The sequence below is a fragment of the Gallinula chloropus genome (genome assembly GCF_964237585.1).
Source record: "Gallinula chloropus genome assembly, chromosome: 3".
In the NCBI taxonomy this organism is placed as follows: domain Eukaryota; kingdom Metazoa; phylum Chordata; class Aves; order Gruiformes; family Rallidae; genus Gallinula; species Gallinula chloropus.
This window is the reverse complement of record NC_140087.1, coordinates 74,481,365-74,506,187: the sequence shown is the minus strand read 5'-3', so window position 1 is coordinate 74,506,187 and position 24,823 is coordinate 74,481,365. Positions and strand designations below refer to the sequence as shown.

The 24,823-nt window shown below is 47.9% G+C and overlaps 2 protein-coding genes across 3 annotated transcripts; both read right to left on the bottom strand.

Annotated features, from left to right (window-relative positions):
- Positions 1-169: 169 nt before the first annotated feature.
- KAT14 (lysine acetyltransferase 14) lies at positions 170-18,546 on the bottom strand. Of its 2 annotated transcripts, none has more exons than XM_084261517.1 (10): positions 18,188-18,546; positions 15,123-15,241; positions 13,678-13,799; positions 11,383-11,564; positions 10,445-10,864; positions 8,973-9,544; positions 8,302-8,438; positions 7,606-7,781; positions 4,646-4,836; positions 170-2,004 (listed from the first exon to the last, which is right to left on the bottom strand). In XM_084261517.1, exons 1-10 carry the CDS (start codon positions 18,459-18,461, stop codon positions 1,831-1,833), a joined length of 2,367 nt encoding a protein of 788 aa, XP_084117643.1. In that variant the 5' UTR covers positions 18,462-18,546; the 3' UTR covers positions 170-1,830. The 2 variants fall into 2 exon arrangements, with proteins under 2 accessions (XP_084117643.1, XP_084117644.1); XM_084261518.1 differs by having other exon boundaries at positions 10,445-10,861.
- On the bottom strand, positions 18,544-24,008 carry PET117 (PET117 cytochrome c oxidase chaperone; the record flags this gene model as incomplete). Its single annotated transcript, XM_084261519.1, has 2 exons — positions 18,544-18,693; positions 23,913-24,008. The coding sequence occupies 2 exons, from the start codon at positions 24,006-24,008 to the stop codon at positions 18,544-18,546; spliced, it is 246 nt and encodes an 81-aa protein (XP_084117645.1).
- Positions 24,009-24,823: the final 815 nt, after the last annotated feature.

Genomic DNA, 24,823 nt, shown 5'->3' with positions numbered 1-24,823 from the left:
TGCATGCGTGTGGCTTCAGTGAAGATGCCTGGTAGAAAAATGAGGAGTTTTCTTACCTTGGTCCACAGTCCACACACATGCTTTGCATCCTTGAGTTTGCTAGATTTCAATGAAATTAGCTGATGGAGAGAGAGCTTAACAAACAGTATGACTGCATCAGGTAGGCTTTTCCAAGGGAAGGGCTTTAATTCCACTCATAAAAGACAGATACTTCTTTTCTTTCCAAGTACAGCTAACTCGTAACATCAGTAACACTGAAAACTTTCCATAGGCATAGAGCAGGCAGACACGTGCGTGGATGTTCAGGCACCCAGGCTTGGATGGGGTCTTTTTCCCCTCCCAGTGAAACTGGTTTTGTTTTGGTGACAATATACACTGGCTACACAAAATGCTACTTTGTGTCCATCTCCCTGCTCTTACCACAATGACCACTCCATTAAGGCAACTACTGCTCTAGGCAGCTACCTAACAGCTATACACAGTGGATTAAGAACAAAGAAGCCACATTAGTTGTGTAGCTCTCTTCAGGCTTGACCTGAAAGGCACAGCACAGTGGATGTGATTCGTGTTTAAAACACACAGACTGACCTTTGGTCAGGCAGCAGAGCAAACCACCAACTTACTGCTCATCGGCAATAAAAGCCAGGGAGAGAGCGAGGCTGCTACACTGTGACTGGACCCCAGTAGCAGAGAAACCGGTTGGGGTTTGTATGGTTTTAATTCTTGGGTATTTCTGTTTATTTTTGTTGCTCCCCAGTTACACTCAGAGCCATGAAATCACAGCCCAGATGCTTCCCAGAACGGGCACACCTTTACCCTCTCCGCCCTCCAGCCGCCCAACAGACTGCTTCCACAAACCAGCGCCCGCCTTCCACACCTCTCCACTGACACTTCGTGTTCCTCCTAGGCAGCGGTCTGTAGAAGGAGGAGGTGGATGCTGGAGCCTGTGAGGCTGGCTTTGTGGTTAGAGGTGTGCCCAAAGGGCTGATCTGCAGCCTCAGCAACTGGCAGATAGGTGGTGAGATTTCAAAGGGCTGATTTGGCAGCTGCTGTGTCCCACCTCGCCCAGCTACAAACCCGCTTGACGTCTTGCTCCTGAACACAAAACACTGCGCACCACAAGAACTTCACACCAAATACAGGGTCAAGGAAGGGAAAGGAAGGCAGTAGGGAAGGAGCAGAAGGACATCTCCTCTGAGCCTTGCTCTCGGGATCACACGAGTTCACACACTCTCTGTTATTCCTAAAACATGGTTCTGGTACTGCTGTTCTGGCATGTGCAGAGCTTTCTAACGTTAGCATCCACCTAGGTGCACCTTGTTTCCCTTCACAGAGTCAAGACGTGTTTCCCAACCCAACAGTCAGATCAGAAACACTGGATGACTTAAGTTTAGACATTAACAAAAACAGAAAGAAAAAAATCCATGTCTTTTTTTTGGATATGTTTCAAAATTTTAAATCCATGGGGCCCTTCTGGAGGGGACAAGTATTTGGGGGTGGAGGGAGGGGGTGGGGAGAGACAGGGTGTGTGTTTGTCAATGAGCCTCCCCAAAGTAACAGTGGCAAGAAAACTCCCCATAAAAATATTTCAGTTTTCCAGTGGTTTCAGCACGTCCCAGTTGGCATTTCCAGGCTTCTCCCCTCAGAAGGCAAGAAACAGCCCTCTTGGACTGCACCGCAGCACACAACTAGTACTGCTGATACTTGAAGTCCTAGGGATACAGGCATCAGTGCATCCTGGCTCTCCCATGTCCCCTGCTGAAAGCCACAGGAGTCCCTCACTTGACACACTGGGCTTTTCACAGACCCCCAGGCAGCTGGGAGGATGGATCAGCGCCGCAGCCTGAGGAAGAAGGCGTGCTTGCACTCCTTGCTGTCCAGGGGATAGTATTTGTCATAGAAATCCAAAATGTATTCTTCAGTCTTAAATCCAAATTTCTGGTAGAGCAGCATAGCCGGGTTGCTTGCAGAGACGTGAAGGGTTACATCTTTGCCCATGCAGGTCTGCCAAGAGAGGAGAGGGAGGTGGGGGGGAAATAATCACAACAAGAGAATGAGACAGCCTCTGGGGGAATGCGGAGGTGAAGAGATTCATCAGTCCAGGTATTCAAGTTACTGAGGAAATGTGAGAAAATCGCAGGCCTCAACACAGAAGTTACCACACATAGCAACAGTGGAAAGAGCGCTGCTCTTTCTCAGAGCTTTTGTTTCTGGGAAACACAGACTCTGACAACGAAAGCAGGTTTTGGATTATGATTTGTCAGCTTTCCATTGTCAATTGCTAAGTAATTGTTAATTAAAAATAATCTGGGTGTACAGCACCAATCTCAAATACTTATTAACAATGGCCTGAAGAAAAGACAAAACATGCCAGAGGATCAGGAGCCACGCTCCTCCCCATCAGCAAACAGAGCTGAGCTCTTTGGGACCTGCGAGCAGCCCCAGCGCACCTCTGGGCTGTCACGCTGGAATTCCTGTCTATCCCACCCAGCTCCTCTCCCATCCTTCAGGGCACAGCACTCCTGAGAGGCAGGGAATTCAGTTCAGACAGCAAACGGCATAGCTGAAGTTCCCCTAAAGATCCCAGATTATTCCAGCCAGCACCTCTCTGATAAAGATGCCGATACAGTATTTTTTCCCTGCTTTCATCTGGTGTTTTAATAGCATTCTTAGTGTATGGAATGTATTGTAACTGGTCTAAGTAGGAACAGTGACACCCTTTAGGAAATTTCCAAGGTAGATCGCTCAAGGGGGAAGCTCTCATAGTGATTTAAGGTGGGCAAGAAAAGGAAAAACAAACAAACAAAAATTTGGAACCATTTTTGGGAAAAGGAAGTTGGAATGAAAACATTAAGATGATGCAGTTTGATCCTCTGGACCAGATGCATTAGTGGGCAACTTCTGACAACCAGCCCATCATCAAGGCACCTTTTGCATGAACACATTTCCTGTTAGATTACACTGTTCCCCAGAATTCATCCCCAAACTGATCCAAGAGACAGAGAATTGCCCTTAACCCAAACAGCATGTGAGTGTGGCTCTAGCTACAGAGGGCAGACCCCAGTGTCAGCCACAGCAGGCTGCAAAGCAGCACATACAGTCGAGCAAGGAACAGAAGGTCACAGCCACCATTTCTGCTCCTCCATGACTAAATGCCTTCTACCACTGACAAGCAGTCAGGAAAACTAAATCTAACGTGAGCCAGATGTTCAATGGTGATCTCTAGCTAGTGAGTCAAACCAGCCTCAAACCTTCCTGGCTCTCCTCAACGTGGTAATTTTAAGCTAGTCTACCTGCAAGCAGAATTAAGTTAATTGGCTGTGATACATCCTACACAAAGCTGTGATGATTTTCCACAGCTGACTTGCCAACCCATCCCAACTCCGTTGGAGAGACACGAGTCCAGCTTCTGGATGCCTGCAAACCTTGGCTCATCACTTGTGCCTGATCTCACTGGGTGTCGATGTCTCACATCAACAGACTGCAGTTGAGGGCGATTTACTTAAACACTTTACACAGGGACGCTCAGGAAATGTAAAGGCTGAATTCAGAGTAGACTGGTTAAGTGGCCTGTGTCAACATGTAGTGCAAAGAGGGGTGGATGCTGCAGCGAGCTGTGTAAGTAGAAGAGTTACCTTCCATGGCCCAAAAGAGCCACCCCTCAGTGAAAACTGCTTTTCCAGGCTGCAGATCACTGCTCCCAAGGCTCTGCCAGTGCTCCCTACCTCTTTCAGCCAAATGAGTTCAAGGAAAAACAGTTTCGATGGTGAGTTTTGCTCGTGTGGCTCATCTTGACTGAAACAAGTTAAGGAATGTTTCACACTGGCAGCTCTGCCAAGAGAGTTCAGGGAGTGGTAAAACTGTGGGCCCTGAAGAGGCACGGTTGGGCTCTGAAAATGCCATCTGTCTGCATCCTCGCTCAAAATTAAGCTGGCTTTCCTGCAGCTTAATTCAAGAAAGTGAATGGAATTAAGGCCACCTGAATAACAGTATTCATTCAGAGATTTAATGAAGTTTAACTACTTTAATACCACCCGTTTAGTTAGCTCAGATTAATTTTCCCAAGTGTCCCTGTGGAACAAAGCCCAGTACAAGCTGGTTTGAACAAATTTGAATGAGGTTGCAAACACTTATTCTTTTTTTTCAGCTCAGCTGGATTTGGACCAGCATATTAGAAGCAATAGAGAATGATTAAGATCAGTAAGTGATTTAATGCAACAGCCTTGGTCACAGAATAAACCTCCAGGTGCAGCCAAGAAAGCTGCAATAGATTCTTACTGAATCTCCCCACTATTATCTCATTTTCTCTTTTAAACCCCACATTTATGGTATTACCAATACTTGAACTATTGACTACTGCAGAATACAAAATTAATCCCAAGATGGTCAAAGTCTACAGCATCTGACTAATTCTGAGGACCTGGTTAGTATGGTCATTCTTCTAGGTAAGTTTAAGTTTCTGCTTTTCAAGTGATTTCCCCCATAGATGTTTACATAGGCTGCTGACAATCTGTGCGGGTGTGTAAGCAGAGAAAGGGCAAGGAGAATGAGCCAGAAGGGAAAAAAACACTTACTCTCTGATACCTGCAGACAAGGAAGAATGGAAGGCTAGTTCTTTAGCAGAGACATGGGACCTTTTCATTACCTGGATAAGATGGTAAATCATGAAGGTCGCAATCCCAGCTCTTCTCCACTCTGGGTGAACCAACAGGAAAGAGATGTAAGCTTCATTGTATTTCACATCTGGTACCATAAAGCCAAAGGCAATGATAACTTTCTTGTAAAGAACCACAACGCTGAAGTCTGGATACTGCAGGCACTCTGACAAATCAATCCCTACAGACAAAAAAGAGAAGCAGCTGTGGAAAGCACTGCAAACCAAAAGAAAAGCATATATGGTGTCATACTTGTGTCAAAATTCAGAGCTTTAAGCTCTCTTAGAAATACACACTCAATCCCTTCCCTTTACCTTAATTTCAAAACTCTGAGATTGAACCAAATCTGCCTCAACCAGACACTCAAAACAAGACCTACTTACTACTGGGGATTTGTGCATGGAGAGATCAACAAAGCTAATTTCCTCCCAAATGACCTGAGGATGAAACTAAAACTCAAAAAGCAGGTTTTCTAAACCAGGATGGTTTTTAAAATTATAAAAAAAACCACATACCCAACATCAGCACCCAGCTAATCTTTCCTTGGTTTTGTATTCAGAGCAATCAGCAAACTGCTAAAGACCCAGTTCTAAATATGCACGTGGATAAAGACACTTCCATGTGCAAATGTTTGCTGGATTGAGTCCTAGTAAATTTGTGTCCCTTGCCTGGGGCTCCTAAGGGCTAAAGTACCATCAACAGATAAGGATTTACTTCTGCATTCCACCTGGGGATGCCAGGCCAGCACCAGGTTGGCATATGCCATTCCTATTGCAGCGGGTCAATGCTGAAGGACCTGACTGCAGACAAGCAAAGGGGAGTGATTCAGAGTGCATCAGCCAGACACACTGAATCATGCTGTCCTTCCTGCAGACTCTCTCCAAGACACAGCAACCAGGGAACAGCTTCATCTTTGGTAGCTTTACCTACACAAGGTTCCCCCATCTCTTTTCTCCACCTGGCCTGGAACTCCTGCTGCTTCCTCTGTTATGCAGAGTCAGCTGTTTATGGAGCTGCACTGTGAGCCTGACCACAGCTCTCAACGCTATGAAAACATTTGCTTTTAGCATGCACATTCTCTAATCTGGGGCACGGAGCAGCCACTTCAGGCCATGGTTCTTCTGTGAGTCAGAGGCTGGACAGAAATACCTGAAGCTGGTGACCTCTGAGTAGTTTGTTACCTTGCCTGATCACATCACTGCTGCAGCCTAAGAGCATCCACACAGCAAGTCAGGGCCAAAGAGCACAGTTCAAGGCACAGAAGACTGCTTGGTAATTTTTGTGGACAGGCCCTAAACGAGGTGCTGTGCCATAAATGCTAGTTTCAGCCTCCAACCAGCAGTCGCAGATGAATTTTGGAACATGGGACACAAAACAGCAGAGTGTGTTTTCCAGTAATGCTTATCACCCCTGACGAGATGCAAGACTTCATCAAGCACCCAAAGCACAAACAAGCGGGCGAATTATTTTCTTGCTGGAGAGTAAACTGGGTGGAGTAAGACGTGGGAGGAATCGATTGGCAATAGGGAGCCCTGTTCATTATCTCAAGGCTGCAACTGAGTGTGAAGTGCCTTGCAGCGTGTCTGTACAGGAAGGCTGCATCGCCCTGAGCAGGCTGGCGTTGATGAAACGGTGCCGTCCCCTCAGCAGGGAGATGCTTAGCTCAGTAGGGTTTACTGCTCCTCCGCTCGGGAGATGTTTCCCGTTAGGACATGAAGGCACAAGATACCGTGAGAGACAAGGGGGAATCTTGCTTCACATCAGCTCATTTGTGGTAACGACCTGCAAACTTGCTTCTGCCTGGTGAGAAACAAGAAGAGCTCTGACCGTAAGGATATGGAGAGGTGGGAAAACTAGGGCTTGGGCTACCCTACCCAGTGAAGTGCCAAACCATGAGAGTATGGTTATTAGGATGCAACTGAGCACTTAAGATGTCACAATAGGATCCCCCAAGCCCCCCCCACCCCGTGCTTTGTATGCCTAAACTTAGTGGAATTAGAGGTGTTTCTCTCAACAACAGTGGTATCTTAACTATGCTCCCAGCTGCATATCCCACCCCTTACTGACTGTAACAGGTCCGTTGTGAAGCTAAATCTTCATGCACGAAAAAATATTGAGCTTTATCAGCTTTATCTCCTGGTGCATCACCTCCTTGCTTACTTGTCCTGCTAAAACACAACCAAGGTGCAATAAATCACATAATCCCAGTCTCAGAAAATTTACACCATGGAAAAGATTTTGATTTCTGTTTGGAGACTGGTGGGAGTGTCAACTTTCTGATTCAGTGATGAACAGTTCACAGTCCGGTGTAACACACCCATGCTCCTTACATTAAATACAGTAGGGTGAGTCCTGAACAACCTAATGAAGGTACAGCCCAACTTGGCCAGAACTTCAGATGGAAGAGGAGAGACTATGACAAAGGGGTTCAGCCTCTGGATTACAAGTGAGCTCCAGAAAGGCTTGTGAAAGGAAAGTTATGTCAAGTTGTCTTCCCCTGAACTGTACAATCTGGACAATGAGTAGCGCAAAGAGCTCCGATCCAGACTGTAACATGCACTGCTGAACTACAAACCCTGTTGAATCACCATCTGCAAATCAAAACATAAAGCAAACAGTTACTTCGAATAAAGGTGTGTACTGTTTGTACTGGGCTTTTCTAAATTAGTCTGCCACGTTGTTTGCTGATCAGAAGCTGATCCATGCAGTAGATGAACATCGCTACTGCTGTTACAAAAGGACTAGAGCCTCATAACTGCCCCCATAACGGGCACCCACTGCCCCAACCCATGTCTCCATCTCAACTGCACTCCTGTGACATCAGATAATGGTTTTCTAAGAACCAAGACAGACACCAACTGAAAAAGAATTTAGCCCAAGAGGTTTTTTTTTTTTTTTCTGAACAAAACCACTTCCTTCTTAGAAAACCAAAGTGCTGAAGGAATCTTACCAGGCCAGAAGAATTCGTGGCACATGGAGTTTATAGTGGGGATGTGATTAGGGCGAACATAGCAGTAATCAACGGGTGCTTCTGGCTCAGGCTTCCAGTTGAGATCATTCCTGTGTGGATACGCCCGGATTTCTGCCAGCAGCCTGAGTTTTGGGGGCTTTGTCTCATAATCACGCCTGCCAGTAACATGAAAAGCAAACACAAAAGGCAAGTGAGCAACAATAACTGCTGCTGCAGCTGAATGGGTACTGCCCATATAATATTTTCTGACATGCTCAACTTGGAACACAAGAACAGAGTCTTCCATTCATGTGGGAAAACGGCACCCAGCTCGGCAAAAAACACCCTGTGTCAGAGGCCAAGACACTTCCCGGATCTACAGCGCGCCAAGCCAGCCTCTCCTTACAGCAGGAGCAAGGAAATCAGGGGTTCTAACCCAAGAGCAGGTGCAACTTTCTCTGAATGGCTACGGTGATTCCCTCTCTACCCTTACCCTTCTTGGAGATTCCCCTTTCCCCATTCAGGGCCAGTTTAACCCTTCAGCTAAAAAAACCCACCCACTATCCTTCCAGTGTTACCACAGTGTACCAGGTTGTACTGCGAGGATGAGTAAGGAGCACTGCCCAAGAAAGGTGCCCTCTCCACGGGCCGCCGGTTCACAAGCCAAGAGCAAACTCAACCTCTGACAGCCTGTACCTGATGTAAGGTTTCAGGACGCGGGACGTGTAAGGACTGACAATGCTGTGGTCTGTCAGCAGGTCTTCTGAGCCCACCAGTCGATACAGGAACTTCGTTGTCTGCTGTCGATACCCCTTCATGGCAGGCAGCACTGTCTATGTGCACAAAAAATGCAGAACATCAAGTCAGTGACTTAACACAAGGGAATTGTATCACAGAGGGAGAATTAAGGCCTTTCACTGTGGCAGGATGGTCTAGACCTACAGCATGACAGTCACACCTCAGAAGACTCTGCAGTGCACTCTCGGATTTAGCACCCAAACCTCTGAACTGCACACATCACTCAGCAAAGACCTGGAAGTGATCTCTGTCCTGGCTGGTGTGGAAGAGCAGCTGCCTCTTTGGGTACTTTCAGGACTCTGCAGTCAGTGTTTGGGTAGGGCTGGAGTACAAACACATAGAAATTTGTGGTGATGACACTGATAGACAGCTATGTTGTATGAACATGTCCCAGGAAGAAAGGGGCTTGTGAGAGCATTGGTGGGGACACATCCCTGGGTCAAATGAGTGTTGCTCACATAATCCTTTTCACTTTGGGAGTCAGATAACTCCAAGGTGACACCGCTGCCTGCAGCAAAAGCTCTACAATAACCAATGCCAAAAGCTCACTTACATTTAGAAACACTCACCTGGTATCTGTCCAAGATCCTGAAGTCCTGGCTAGTAGTTCTGTATGTTGCTTGCCCTACTGGGGACCTGGAAACACCTCCTTCTTTGGCTCCATAAATCCCATCAACCAAAAGCAGTGCAGCGTTCACAACCTGGTCCAAGTCAAAGAGTGGCAGTCCTCGTTCCCTCTTGGCCTGCCTGACTATCAGCTTGCGCCTCAGCCTACGTGCCTCCGGTGTCATGCTCATGGCATTGGGACAGGCCTCCAGTCTCTTCAGCAGCAGCTTCTCCTCATAGATACTAACAGAGGTAGGCTTGGGAGCTCTGGGCTTAGCATCCTTCTCCAGCTGTGGCTTCCTCTTGTCTCGTCCCCTCACCTGCAGCGATGCATTCGACTCCTCGGGATCTTCACTGTCACCTTCCATCCTTTCTGTTTTTTCTTCTTCACTTTCCACCTCTTGCTTGATCTGCTCAGCTGTCTTCACTTTTTTCCTGCTTGCTATCACAGTGCCAGCACCGGCAGTGCCACTGGGAGGGGGCACGTACTCAATTCCTGGGTCTATGACTCCATCTCCTTCCATCTCCTCATCATCTGCTCAAAAGATCAAAGTAATCCAGGAAAAAAATGTAAATATTTCAAAAAGGGGTGTCACAGGACTTTTCTGCTACAGAGAAATAATGTGGGTTTACCCAACACACTCCCATTTTCTATATACTTCTGGACTTGCTGATTTTGGACAGGACACACCATAAGGAGTCTAATTTCAGGACACAGAATCAATCCTTCTCTTAAGGTGTCTTGCAGTTTGGTATCTGAAAAGACGTCACTGCTGAGTTTCATGCTCATGCTCTTTGACAAGTGTTAAACTGCTGGAAATTCCTTAAGACTGGGGATCAAATGGCCAAGCTGGTGAGCTCTACCTTCAGCTACCGTACCCTGGAGAAGTTCTGTTGAAACTGAGGGAACAGCTAGAATTGTGGAAGCATAGGATTTGACCTCTTCAATTAAAAGCTCCTTAAGGAACTAACAGCATTCAGCCTGCATCAGTGCTTTGCAACCTAACTGAAATGTGACATCTGCTAATTGGGATGTTTGAACTCAGAGAGCTACTGGAACATCATCATGAGAATTAAATTTCTCCTATTTTAGAAACAGTGGGGGCAAAATCAGAGCTGCTGTCTAACAGTGTAACCTGCGTTGCAGTGAAATGCTTATGCTGGGTGGTGCAGCATTCGCTATGTGAAATCTTGTACCCACTGTTTATCCAGGATCCCTCAGAAGATGATAATGGTGGTTCCTCCTACCCTTCAGCAATACAACTACAAAGAACTAATACAGACTTACATGCAACTGAGACAATTTTACCAGTTACTTTCCAACTTATCTTGAAAAGATCCTGTGGCTCATCGGAAGTTTCTTTTTTTTTTAAAAACATCTTCCTAGACAGCTATATGTGGCTCTTTAATATATAAAAAACATGGCCCCTCTTACCATGAAACAAAGCCTGTGGTGGCATGACATCTGGGATGAGATCAGCTTCTGAGAGAAGGCTGGGAGTAGCTGAATGAGAGGCAGGAGTACCAGGAGCTGAGAAGTCCAGAGATGGGGAAGGAGACGGGCTTGTGAGAGGAGTACGATCTGAAGAGCTCAGGGAGGAGAAGTCAATCACCTCTCCTTTCTCAAGGACGATATCAGGACGACGGCCTCGACTGCTGAATTTCACAGGAGTGGAGGAAGTACTCCTGTCCAGGAAGCCAGCTGCCTCCTTCTGGGCTCTCCGAATCTCCTTGGCTTCCTGAGTGCGAGACCTCTTCTCCTTCAGCTCCATGGCTGACTCAACTGGATTGCGGCTTACGCGCTTCCTGAGTCCTTCCACAGTAATGATGGGATCCAGAGGTGGCTTTGAAGCTGCTAAAGAAGTAGTTTGCTTATTCTAACAGGCACTGAGCTCCTGCAGTCACTGGATACATACTATATGGTCAGAGGAACACATTGACTACAAATCTTAGAAGATGTATTTTCAAAATACCCAAGAAATTCACTCTGGGACAAGCAGCATAAAGGCTCATTAAGGCCCTGGTCCTGCTCCTCTGCACAGATGGGAAATTGCATCTAATGACAAAGACAAAAAAGCCTCCACAGGGTAAAGAGGAGCAGAGATCTTGTAGATTTCAGCTACAAAAAACCTACAGAAATCTGCAGAGTCTTTAAATTGGTTAGCACAGTGCAAAATGGCAACAAAACACAACAGGTGTCTCCTATTACAGTATGTGCAACACAGTCCTCTTAAATCAAGCATTACAGCAGACAAACACATCATGGCCTGTAACTGTTGATACACACAAACACATTGTTTTAAGTAAAACCTCCTTCATGGCTTCCAGCACTGTCCCAGGTAGGGACCTACACACCACTGGCAAAGGAGTTACCTTTTGCCTTCAGCGCAGATGCAGACAACTTCTCTCCTTCAGGTTTCATTGTCGGGGGTTTATTATGAACCAGTTTCCACCACCCCGGTTCTCCAAATTCCTGTGCCCCTGAGCGGAAAAACAAGGGGCTCCCCACAGAGAGACAGCCAGCGACCGTGCTCCACCATGTTGAGGTCTTTTTCCTACAGGGGGAAAGGGGAAAACAAGTGTTAGACCCTTACTCACCAGCTGTGCTTTATGCTAAAGCTTCCTCCTTCCACCACAATGGAGAGGGCAGAGTGCTTCTGCCACTGGCATTGATGCAGGGGGACAACATACTCCCTATACTCCTATCCTCAAAGAGGCTAAAGATTAATTTCTCCTCAAACAGAGAACCACTCTGAAGGGTGTGCTACAATGTGCCAGTGGGCTCTGATGCACAAAGCCCTGCGTACATGTGCTCCATAAACGCCATGGAAGTGCAGCATGGTGAGACACAAATTTCCCTTTGCCAGTGAGCTGCCACATTGCCAAGCCAACAGAGGAGAGGTCTACCCTGCCCCTGGGACCCCCAGCCTTCACATGCTGACATTCCTACCTTCATTAACACTTTGATGATAGAATGGAATGGGATCCTAGTGACAGTGGTGTATCCCTGTCCCACAGACAAATGCATAGGAAACATCCTGGAGCCTTATCTCTGCTTGGGGATTTCTTCCTTGAATTTCTCCTACAGCCTAGGGAGGAGGATCCTTACTAGGCAACATACCACCCAGCCACACCAAACTGCTTCTGAAGCACCATTTGGAAGCAGGGAGCTGCATTTAAGCTTTTCACTCTGCAGAGCAGTGTACTGGGCATCTGAGCACCACCTGTTCCTCTCAGAACTGGCCACAGGGCTAACTACAACGTCGTTTAGGGAAGAAGTGAGAAGAAATACTAAAAATTGCTCCTGTAGCCAATAACTGAGGTAGTCCCTTGGCTACCAGAGAATCAGGTTAATGGTGCAGAGTCTAAACCTGTATTTGCACAGGATTCCTCCTCGCCTTTGCACATCTGCTTTGGCAAAAACTGCACTACCTGGGCCAGGTTTGCCCAAACAGGTATTTGCTGCTGTCTTGAGTGTTGCCAATTACACACATTGAGTACTGACCCTCAAATGGGTTAAACTCAAGTGGCCCATATCAGAGTCTGGAGTGTTACAGTAAGTCTGGATAAGCTGTGTTCTAATATGCCATGGAAGTAAAGCATGACACACCTTGAACGGCTACACACATGGTGCTTCTGCCTCTGCTCCATCAATGGACTGTCCAGGCAAGCAGAGCTGGCAGACTACCTCTGACTCCAGTAATCACTTCAACTGAATTTAATCAGAGCAAGGAATTCCTAGTTCCCAGGGCAGGTCTCAAAAGCAGCAAACCCTGGGAAGTGATGGTTCTCTGAGTCAGGGACAATGGGCCATCAGCTGCCTTCCTGCCAGCATCCCCTTTGTTTCCAGAGGAGACAAATACTAACATTTCTGAGAACAGAGGCACAGACAAGCAAGGAAAGCAGAGCCAGAGAGCAAATCTGGTTAGGGAGAAAGGCCAGATCTTACAACAGAGAAATCACTGGGAAAGAAAAGAAGCTGTGAAGTCAATCAAATCTACAGCTTGCTCAGTTCTTTTCCTGCCTTTCTACCACATGACAGAGAGACTTGGGTTTGAGAGCTTCAGTGCACTCAGAAAAAATGTGCCATTCACCTGTACAGCACTCACCGTGTGGCAAAGGCTGCCCCTTGACAAGAAGGGTTCTTACTCTGACAGCTTCTTGCTTTACACACACTGAAAAACATTTCAGTGGTTTATAATGCTGTTATGTCAAAGCTACTTTCTTAAGATCCAAACCAAGCTAATAGACAAGGCCCAATTTTCCTTTTTGGAGAACTGGGCCCATGCAAGCTTTACAGCCAACTGGCACAGCAATTCTGCTGGACCTCTTGTTATTTTCCTCAAGGCCCAGTGACATCAGGACTAGCCCGTCTGCTGTGTCTATTTAGAAATACTCAAAGGCTTTGCAGGTTCATACACTACCTACAGGAAGATAAGAAATAACCCAAAATATATGCATTTACATTGCTCTGTGTGACATCCAAGAAATGCTTATTCTTTCTCAAGACTACCCTTCAGGTTCTCAGTATCAAATCCTCTGATTTTCTCACTAGTGAGGCTCAACAGAGACATCCCCAAATTCACCAGGATTCTCGTCCATCTATATAAGGGGCTTTAATTCCTTTGGTTCACCAACCAGACCTTTGGGGAAACACCACATCCTTACCTGCTCCCTAATAGGAAAGTCCAGTGTTTCTCAATAAAAGCACAAATATCTTCTTTCCATCTGAAGTACCCCTGACGGCCTGTTCCTTCCAGAGACAAATTGTACATTGCCAGCATGACAACCTGGAAGGGAAAACGGTGGATACAAGTGAACTTTCTCTGTTTCAGCTGCTGAACTGCCCCCCAGAGCTGCCACACACACATCCACACCATATTTTGCTCCCTCATAAATATCTTATTTGTGCAACATCTCATAAGCAACTTCTGCAATCCATCTTCTTCCTGCTTTCATGCTGCCCGTCTCGTCTTTCTATTGTTAGAAGCACATTCTCCCAGTGATTTCTCTATCCCAGGAGAATAACAAGCTGCATTAGTTATGCAGGTTTATGCTGAGATATAAGGTTTTACAGCAGTTGTATAAATTAATTATATCACAGCTGGGATCTGAATGTAGTGTGGAGGTAGGGAAAAAGTCATTAAAAAAGGAATGGTCACAAGTAATCCCACTACCTAATCCTACCTCAGGTAAGTCTCTTCACTATACAAACTCATCTGTTTTGATTTTGTCTTTCCCTTGGCCACTCTGAAGAGTCCTAGGTGTAATGCTAGTGGCCATTGCTCTCCAGATTTGGAACTTGATGGAATTTTGCCAGCCTGCTAGCACAGACCACTACACCAACCTCTTCCCCTGCACCGGGCACTGAGAGAAAGCACTGTAGGAATTACAGCTCATGTTTTAAATGCTCTGTTTTGAGACAGCACACCACTACTGTCCCAAACAGATGTCTCACACATACTGCCCGTTGCTCAGCATGTGGAAACACTTCATGGTGAGCAGCAGCTACTGCTTGCTCAGATTCATTTTAAGCAGGGGCAGCCAGCCCTGCCTGCCCACCCATCCAGCGCCCTGCTTCAAGCAAGGTGATGTGCACCAGCCTACCCACAGGCTGACTGCTATATAATGCAAATTATTTTTGAGTGCAAGTGTCAGAAATAGCAAATTCCAGCAAGGACTATTGCTAGTGATTAAGCAGCCAGGTTGGAGCTTTGCATTCAGGGAGCTGGCAAGCTTTCTGTTTGTATGTTGCCACCTCACTAGTTTTACATTTGCTCATATACACAAAAAAAACTGTTCATGCCTAGCAGCCAAATTGCATTCACCTTGCCTTTCCAAACCTGCCTGAAGCCATGAATTCACAAGCAACATAAGGAGAAGAAAAAAACCCAAAACAACACAACACAAAAACAAGACCAAAAGAATGTGGTTTGTATGATTATCTTTCCATTTACCTGCCAAATGCCCAAGTTCTAATATGCAGCCAATCCTTAGGTAATTAATTTCTGAAGTTCATACATATGTTTGTTACCTATACCTGATCCTCCTTTTCTAGGTAGCACATAAACAACAATTTTAGAAAGCCCTGTGGTTGTTCTGATGGCACTTACTTGTTGCCAAGTTAATCTCAGCCGTTCAAATTGCTCCTTCCCATCTTCTGAGCAATCAGAGCAAGTAAATCTGAAAAAGTTATCTCCTTTGAGGTAGCTGAGCTGTTCTCTCAGTTGGCCTAAAATGAGAAGGCAAAAAATCAATTTTGTGGTCCTTTTGTAGGAGAAAATGCTGCAAAGCAGAGTTGGATTCCCTACAACAAAGTGCTTTTTGCCTTTTTCCCCAGAGACCCAGACAGCTCCGGGAAGCATCACAACTCGCTGTAGTGGACGGCACAGATGTGCTTCACAGTTGCAGCAGCCAGTGGCAACCAGCTGAAAAGCAGGGGCATCAAAAATAAGGGTGTTCTACTTAACATCTGAAAGGAGGTACAAAGCCAAGGATTTCCTCGCTTGCATGTCTCATTCCTTCTTGCATCCCCGGGATAACCTATAGACTTCAACTTGGTTTCCCACTCTAATTAAAAAGAAACAAACCAAACCAAAACAAACAGCCCCTCTGCCCAAACCCTGCTGCATTACAACAGGTATGGTACTGCAAAGGCTATTGGAGGCTATGGGAGTATATCAGCTTCCACTTCCATGTCATCTTTCCACTCACTGCTACATGTCTTTATAGCTCTCTCCTTCCCTGTTGCTAAAGCAAGGCTGCCAGTCCCTGCTAGAGCAGCCTCCAGGATGCACTGCAGCAGCCAGGGTGGAGAAGCTTTGAGGTATCTATGTCTCCTATCAGGGGAAGATCTTTCCTGGAGACTCTGAGCCAAAAGAAAGGCCCAACATTATCAGGAATGGGTATCATCTTTTACTGCAGTCGATGTATTCGATCCCGAATCAGCAAAGAAAGCATTTTGGCAGCGTTGCTGTGTGAAGCTAACCCCCATACAGCTCGGGCTAACTAAGCCATCCCCTGGGATAGAGCCACCTGCAAAACCCCACGCGTTCAAAGCTCTGGATCCTGGGGTGCATCAAGAGGAGTATGGCCAGCAGATCCAATGAGGTGATCCTCCCCCTCTGCTCTGCCCTAGTCAGGCCCCACCTGGAGTACTGTGTCCAGTTCTGGGCTCCCTGGGATAAAAGTGACAGGGATCTCCTGGAGAGAGTCCAGAGAAGGGCTACAAAGATGATTAAGGGCCTGGAGCATCTCCCCTATGAGGAAAGGCTGAGGGAGCTGCGACTGTTCAGCCTGGAGAAAAGAAGACTAAGGGGGAATCTTATAAATGTTTATAAATATCTTAAGTATGGGACACAGGGGGAATCAGCCAGCCCCTTTTCAGTGGTCTGTGGGGAGCCCTGGGACAGGCTGCCCAGGGGGATGTGGAGTCTCCTTCTCTGGAGATATTCCAGACCTGTCTGGACGCCTATCTGTGCAATATGAGCTAGGGAGCTGCTTTGGCAGGGGGGTTGGACCCCATGATCTCTCGAGATCCCTTCCAACCCCTACAATTCTGTGATTTCTGCAGCAGAGGGGTAAAATAAAATCAAATCACATGATTCAGGCCACCTAAACTCACCAGGGGTTAATTTACAAAAGTAAGAAAAATTTAAAAAATAAAATGACAGGAGAGAGAAACAGTTAAGGTGATGGCATTTTTGAAAATTCACACGCAAAAGGTTTTCCTCTAAAAGACCAGATCAAGCATTAGCCACCTATGGGCGCAATGCTTCCCAGTCCGAACATTAACGGTGCCCTCGGCGCCTGATGGGGGGTAAACTCCACCCTCCCTAGTTTAAAAGACTTTCTGCAATGTAAATGTGAAAAGTGATAATCTGTCTGAGCATGTCACAGGTGACAACTGATAGCCCTACAACCGCAATTAGCAGAGAGAACGCTATTTCCCTTTTCCAGCTCGTTTACTTTCCACATTTGTATCTAGTTAATGTTGCTCTGGGATTGGCTTTTTCTGCTCTTTGGATCTGTTCCACAGCAACGCCAGAGAGGCACATCTTTGTAAAATAAAACAAATTGAGTGTTAAATCACGTGCTTTTAGATGAGGTGGCTCATGATACCTTTAACTGCTCCTTTTTAAAATTATTATTAATTTTATTACTATATTTCAGTTTAATATGTCCCTTTAACTGCATGCTACCTTAAGAGTACAACACTGGTTCCATTACATGAACATCAAAACACTAACATGCCTGGAGAGGAGATTTCTACACTAAATTCTGGCAAAGTGCTAGGATGGCAAGAAGGACAGTCCTGATGTACCTGCAGGCAGGTGCCACCTTAAGAGCTACAACACCCACTCCCCCATACCCCCAAAAATAATAAAACCCACAAAAGCCCAAAAATTAAAACCAAAAGAACCCAAACCAACAACAAATCCAACAACCAGTGCTTAGCATTATCTAGCTTTCTGAACAAATAATAGATCCAAAAATCCAGAATTTAGAAAGTAAAGCCTCATCTCTTATGCTGCTAACAGCATGTATCTTATGGCAAGCAGCAGTAGCAGAGGGATCAAGTTCTGCAGCTTGCTCCAAACGCCTCCAAAAGCTAGCTGCTACAGGCTGGTCACGCTTCTGTGAAAGCTAAATTAAATCCACATTATCGGGAAACCAATAAGGTTGAGATGTAGCCATATGCTCCACAGATGCGACAAACTAACCAGAGAAAAATCAAAACTAAACAAAAATCCCCCATTCCAAAGCCCCTTAACCTCCCCAGGAAGGCCTTCCCAGCAAGGGCCATTATCTTTATCTGAGTGAGCAGAGAGGCCAAGTCGCTTGGCCAAAGTCCCCTCAACACACCAGCAGCAAGACTTGGAAGGGTGTGCATGTGTCTGAAGTCACACCCTCGTTCTTTACTAATTAAAGAAGACAGTCCCATTTCTTTACAGGGAATGCCAGCTCTGGACACCCACACAGGTCATGGACCAAAGTGCCTAATGCACATGGTTGGCATCAAGCTGCTGGGCTCCACACAATACCATGACAGCCTTTCTCCTCCAGCGTAGGATGGAATACAGCTAACTAAGGACTGCCCTGTAAAACAGATATGCAAGACAGTGCAACCAACCATCCCAGTGATGCAAGAGAGACACAAGACAATTGACAGGCTTACTTGCTGGAATCCACTTCTGACACTTCTCACAGTAATAGGACATCTCCTCCATCCAGGACGTGTCACCTTCATCGCTGTTCAGTGAGTCTCCGCTCTGGTCGTGTGATAAATCCACCGAAGCCTGGTCCTCAGACTCGACAATCAGCAGAGTCTCCCCTTCCACCTCACCCTCCTCCAGGCCTTCTGAGGTGGAGGTCCTGGTGGCTTCATCATCGTGGCGGCTCAGTAGCCCACTCATATGAACATTATTAGCCATCCTAGATGGTGTTTGCATAACAAAGGGCTGTTCCTCCTCACACTGACAAGTCCTTCCACGCTGGATGTGCCGGTCAAGTCTCTGCAGTCTGAGTCTATGTCTAGGACTGCTGGGACCCTCTTTTCATTAGTTCCTTGTCTCTTTCTTCCACAAGCTGCTTTGTCAAAGCAATCTGCTCTTCTAGCAGGCGAATGTTCTCTTTTTTCTGACTTTGACGCTCAAGATCTCTGAGAACCCCACTGTGCAGCCTCTGAAAACACAAGGGACAGTGTTTATCGCAGCCGGTTGGATGCTGAATGCAATTAACTCCCACCCAGCTCTAATCCCTCCTGCTCACACCACTTGCAGGCAGCTTTTTTGCACGTCCTCAGTTCTCCGTCACCGCCCCAGAGCCACAGCCACTTCATGTGGTCTGAATCTAAAACTACAGGAGCTGGTACTCAGTTATCAGTAAGGTGATGGTACTACCCCAAAACCTGCTTTATTTGTACCCACTTCAGATGGGCAGGTTTGCTAAGCGGGAAAGCTATCAAGCAAATAAGTCCTATGCACCCAAAATTCCTCTGCCATGCAGGATGGATCTGATCTATAAAATCCGGTTAACCTCTGCCCTAAATCTTCACCAAAAAAAGTCATCTCCCCAAATTTCTCCTCTGCTTGGAGAGAATTTGGTGGCAGATTGGAAATGATTTTAAGAAAAACTGCCCTGCGTCATCATCTTTGTGCTCGTGTCTTACTCTTAAAAAAATACCTTGTAAACTCTTGCTGCAAGGCTGATACAAGTCCTGCTTAAACCAAGCTCCTGAAAGAGCAAAAGCACTTACTTCAAAAAAATATCCCCTTTACCGAAAATGTTCTTCCTAACTAAAATGTGCAAGGCAGGCCAGCAGTTCTCAAACGGATAGGTAAACCCTGCACTGAATGTAAAAAGCCCTAAGAAAATTCCAAGCAGGTTTTGTTCCCTCCTTCCTCTCCTCTCTCTGCTGCCTAGAAGGTTGGTTTTTTTTTTTTTTCACTCTGATAATTAGATAAAACATTTAACCTTTACCTCTCACCAGGGGAACTGCAGAATGGGTGAAACCAAAACGGGGTGGGGAAATGGAGGGGAGGGACTAGCTGGGAACCAGCTGCTCTGCTCCAGATGCGCAGCCACTAAGATCAGACACAGTGATGGAGAGATGTCAAAGCTGAAACTAAGTCTGGAAGGAAATGGGGACTACATGAAGCATTTTATCCATTGTGCACGTGACAGAGCCCAGATACGGTTCTCCAACAACTTCAACCAAGCAAAGCTGGTGCTGCTGCCATCTTTCCAGCCCTGTGGTGCTCATCTCACCCCAGGGTCTGCCAGCCCAGAGAGCTCAGCCAGCAAAAAACAACTCTTTCTTTCCTTCACAAGGCAAGTCGTACTTTGCTGATTTAACTCCCTGCCCTGGCTAACCCAAGGCAAGTGCCAGTGCAAAGGAGAACATGGGATGCACGCTCCACTTCTGGGGTTCGGCTTGAACTCCTGGGGCTGGCGATATGCTTTAGTCATACTCACTCACTAGACTTCAAAGCAACAGACACAAGCTTATCAGAAATCACGATACATGAAGACAGAAACATTATAAATGAGTAAACCCCATGAGGTTATTGTTGAGAGCCAACCCTGGCTCACATCTAAATTGAGCTGTGTGATCGCAGCCGTATTTTAGCCCAACTAGAGATGAGAATCTCATGGTAGCTGAAGGTCAGTTTAGTTAAAGCATTATCCACCTGCCTAAATTACCAACTCATCCTCAGCTTGGACTCAGGAATAAGAAAGTTTCACAGACACCAAGGTTAGCTACTGTATACTGGAGATATGAATAAATTATTCAGCCTAATGGGGAAAAAATAATTAATGCTGTATTTGACCTATTTGAATGATGCAAAAATGCACCTGCAAATAATTTATTTGAAAGCTGACCCTGCAGTCTTTTTAGAAGATGTTTGTGATTATTACTTGACAAGTTCTCACAGGGATTTATTCTTCATCTAGAGTGCCAATAATTGCACATTCCAAAGGCAATTATTTCTCCTGTCAAGTTTAAAATAGAAAGGTTTTGTGTAAGAAATATTTTATCTTGTTAAGAAAATGCACAAACATTTACGTCAGCCAATAATCAAAACTTCTCTGGAAATTAACCTAATCAAACCAGTTCCTTCCCATCAGCTTCAATCAACTGAACTCGGGTGGCAAATTAGTAATCACTAAAGACAAAGTTCATAAGCTCAGTAGTTTTTTACTATTAGTTAATAACAATAAAGAAAAGATGCAGGGAGAGAGAATGTCAGTTGAACAATTACATCAAGAACATGATTCTGTTCCGTTCACAAGCCACAGCCATGCTGCAACCTTTCAGCTGGTGAATGCATTTACTTTGAAAATGTAGAGTTTGCAAAAGACACCTTTAAAATCTGAGCATCACCTTCCTCTGCTCTCAGGTGTTTGGCCTGCTTGTCTTCTGCATCAGTTTAGACTGATGTGCACAAGCTCAAACGACTTTGTGCTTGGCATACCCATTTATAAAAGTCAAAAGTTTATTAATTTGCATAAAGACAAATCCGAAATGATCCTTACACCAGGACTGCAGAATATCCACATTACTTATTTCCATTACTTTATGCAAATAATTGCGCTCCTAAATATCTAAATAACTGGGTTTACCCCTGAAGCCATTATTCCCTGACTTGAAGAATTATAAAGAGAAAATTACAGATTTCATTTTTATAAAAGATAAGCTTTGAGCCTTAGAGCTTCTGAATAGCAAGTCAAACTGATTGCTGAACAAAAGGAATTGATCATTCTGGCTTCGCTCCTGCAGCAGCAGCATCTTGAGGAATACTAATATCCCTGCAAATATGTTATCAGGCTAGCGTGAGATCCAGCTTTGGGGAGATCCCTTCAAGTTCTGGAGGACTGGTTTGTGGACCCTTGTTCACTCCATCCCTAGGACAGTCAGCTAAACTGCTGGCAGGCTGACGCAGCGACACCGATACCCTGCACAGCAACAGCTGCTTCCAGCTGTGGAAAACTAAGTTAAAACTGGCCCATGGGGAGAAAGCTGCCCACCACTGTCCCGTTTGGGAAACCCAGGATCTCCCCAGGCAGAAGGTTGCAGGAGCAACCCTGGGTGTAGCAACCAAAGCAATTAAACATTCTTTTGCAAACCAAGCAACCTCCACGGCTCAGAGCAACAGGAACAGGCAAAGGGCAGGGAGTCCCTATTTTTTTTTTTCCTGGTATCATTAGAAATATACGAAGCAACCAGAGGCCAGTAACTATACCGACTCATTTGCTGATCCACCACTCCTTTTGTTAAGAGTTAACACTTCCACACACTGGTAGAATGCACACTGTAAACTTGCTGTTGCGCCCTTAATTTACCTGTGTTTTGTATTTTATCACACAGCCTCTACATACCAGGGGACTGCCGTCTTGTTCAGTGCTCAGCATGGATCCTGGCCAGGTAATCCAGCCTCTAGTTTCACATTCCTGCTTTAGCCTGTGGCCCCAGGCATGGCTTACTTCATGATACACAGGTCCCGCTCTAACGGTAGCGTTACTCATTTACTTGTGGACTGTTTTATGCCTCTTACTTCTGTAGAATATGAATGTATTGTAAATGTTAATTTATTTTCATGGCCCGCGAGATGAAGGAGAGATATCAGCCAAAGATAAAGGTCAAAAGCATCCATTAAGTTTAGGTGTGTTGCTGAAACACCCAAGGGAGATTTTTTTCAGAGGACATGTTGTCCTGTGGCACATTCTCAAAGTACAGCTTCCATGTATTCCAGCACAGGAGCATTTAGCACATGTTCCTGCCAGACCTTCGGTGCTCAAGGCAAGCACGCTGAATTAGCTAGCAACCACCTGCAAATATCTTGAGCTTGAGTGATCTAGCCCAGCATCTAGGTCATCTCCAGCTGAAGCAGAGCCATTCCCCAGCACTGCTCCAAGAGACCAGCCTTTCTCTTCTTGCCTGTGCCATCCAGCATATTTTCCAACTTCTGCAGCAGATTAACCTGCCTCTTTCCTTACCCGCATCCGTCTCATCCTCCAAGATCCACCATTCTCAAGCACTGACAGAAAGAATCTCTTGAGGGAAAAAACCACTATCCTGTATTTACAGGCTGCATCGTAAAGCCCATGCAACAGGCAACTGAGCTGAGCTATGGACTAACAACTTCACTGTTTGGTAACTCCTGACTGTTTCAGGCCTTCAACAACATTCATTTAACACAGGCCTTTTTTTGTGTGCATTTTCTACTTTTTTTGTGAATGAAGAGGGAAAAATCAGGTGTGTGCACTCATATCCATACCCATTTGTCTCATCAGAAGGGTCTAAACTTGCACACTCACTGCCCAAACTCACGTCACACACAACATACCTATTCTGCAAGGAAGGGGCTTCCAGTCCGGGGCAGGATTTCTCTGTACAGGGACTCCCCATTGTCTGATCTGACACATTTGGCTGTGAGGCCCTCTTGCACACAAGGTGCCTCCCAGGAATTACCTTATCTTTGTAAATGCAGCACTGAAAACTCCCGTTTGGTTTTTCGCAGGGTATTTCTGCTGGTCAGCTTGCACTCTGCCTGCCTCGTCAGAAGGAGAGAGCCAGGGCTGGCTGCGCAGTACTGAACCGCGCTGCCTGCCCTGTGGCGAGAGGCATTTGGCACGCTCAGGGAAAGCGGAGCAGATGCCTTGCCAGCGGGACGAGCACAGGCAGGGCAGCACGGCCGGACAGGGGAGAGCCCTGGGAACACTGCCAGGGTGCTGCCCTTGGGCCTAGAGGGTGCCGGATCGCATCCTTCCTGCACCGCATCCAGGGCGAGGAACCTGCCTCCGCCGGGCCCCTCCTGCCTCACCCGGCCGCTACTTTTCCCTGTGGGTTGGACGCGCTGGGCGGGAGAAGGGTGAACGCGGAAAGGGCAGGTGCCGGCGGCGGAGGAGGCGGGCAAGGGGGAAGGTAGTTCGAGGACAGAGGACGGCCGGGGGCAGCGCGCAGGCAGGGCGCCGCCGTGCAGGCGCGGCTACGGCCTCCGGGCTGGCCGCACCCGTGCGGCCGCCGGCTTCAGGCAGGGGCACAGAAGGCGGCGAGACGCTGCGGACCCGGCTCCCCAAGCCAGCCCGGCTGGGGCAGGGCGGGTAGCCGGAGGCAGGGACACACGGCGGGGCTGCGGGGCGGGGGGCGGGGCTCCGGGCCGAGGCCTCGGGCCGCGCCTGCAGGTGCGGGGCGGGGCGCGGGGCAGACACCTCGGGCCAGGCCTCCAGGTGAGGGGGCGGGGCGCGGGGGCGGGGCCTGCGCCGCCGGGCGGGGCCTGTCCTGCCGGCGGGCGCGGGGCGCAGGGGCCGCCGTAGAGGCGGGGCGGGGCCGTGCTCGCCCCGTCCCCCCGTCCCGTCCGTCCCCCCCCCCCCGCCGCCCCCCGCGGCGGGTCACTCACCTCACGCTCCCGCCGCTGCTGGACGTGCACGGCCACCACAGTGGCGGCGGAGAGCAGGGCGGAGACGGCCAGCACCGCCCGGGAGCTCCTCGACATCGCCGCCGCCGGCGGGGCGGGCGGCGCGTGCCGAGGCCGCCTGCTCGCCGCGGGGGGAAGGGCCGTGCGGGGGGGGGGGGGTGGGGGGGGAGGAGGAGGAGGAGGCGCGCCCCGCCCCCAGCCGAGCGCCGAGCGCGTCGAGCCAGGCCAGAGTAGCCGAGTGCCGAGGGACGCCCCGTCCGGCGGGGCGGGGAAGGCCCGGGCCGCGCCCCGGGGCGGAGGCGGGTGGAGCGGCTGCGCGGGGCCGCTCGCTCCGCACGTGGGGCGGCCTTCGGAGCTCCTCGGGCGGCTCCGCCGAGGCGCGGGGTGTTCGCGCTCCTCACGGGGCAGCCCCGGGACAGGGAGCGGTTCGCGGCCGTGCGCCGCAGGGCTGAGGCGCCGCGCCTCGTCCTGGCGGGACGACAGCGGGGGCGGCGGCCCGCGCTCGCCTCGCCTCACCCAGCCCTGGGCGGCCGGCCGGGCCCCGCACCTTCGCGGGAGGGTCAGTCACCGTGACTGGGCGCCTGCACCCTGCGGCCCAGGAACGCTGTCGGCTCAAAAAGGGCCACAGCCCCGTGGAGGGATGTGGCCCGGGGCCTTGCCAGAGCAGGGGTCACCGGAGCTCCCTGCCAGCCTCTGCTTCCGTGCCCGGTGCGGTTGCAGCTCTGAAAAACAAATAAAAGGGGATTTTATTTTTGAAATTATTATTTCTTTCCTGAGTTGAAGAAAGATTTTTTGCTTTTATTGCGTGAAGACCTCCGGCCCTGCGCTTCCCTTGCCCATGAAACCCAGATTGCATAGAACAAGCAGCTGGAGAAAGCCGCTCTTCAATTGTT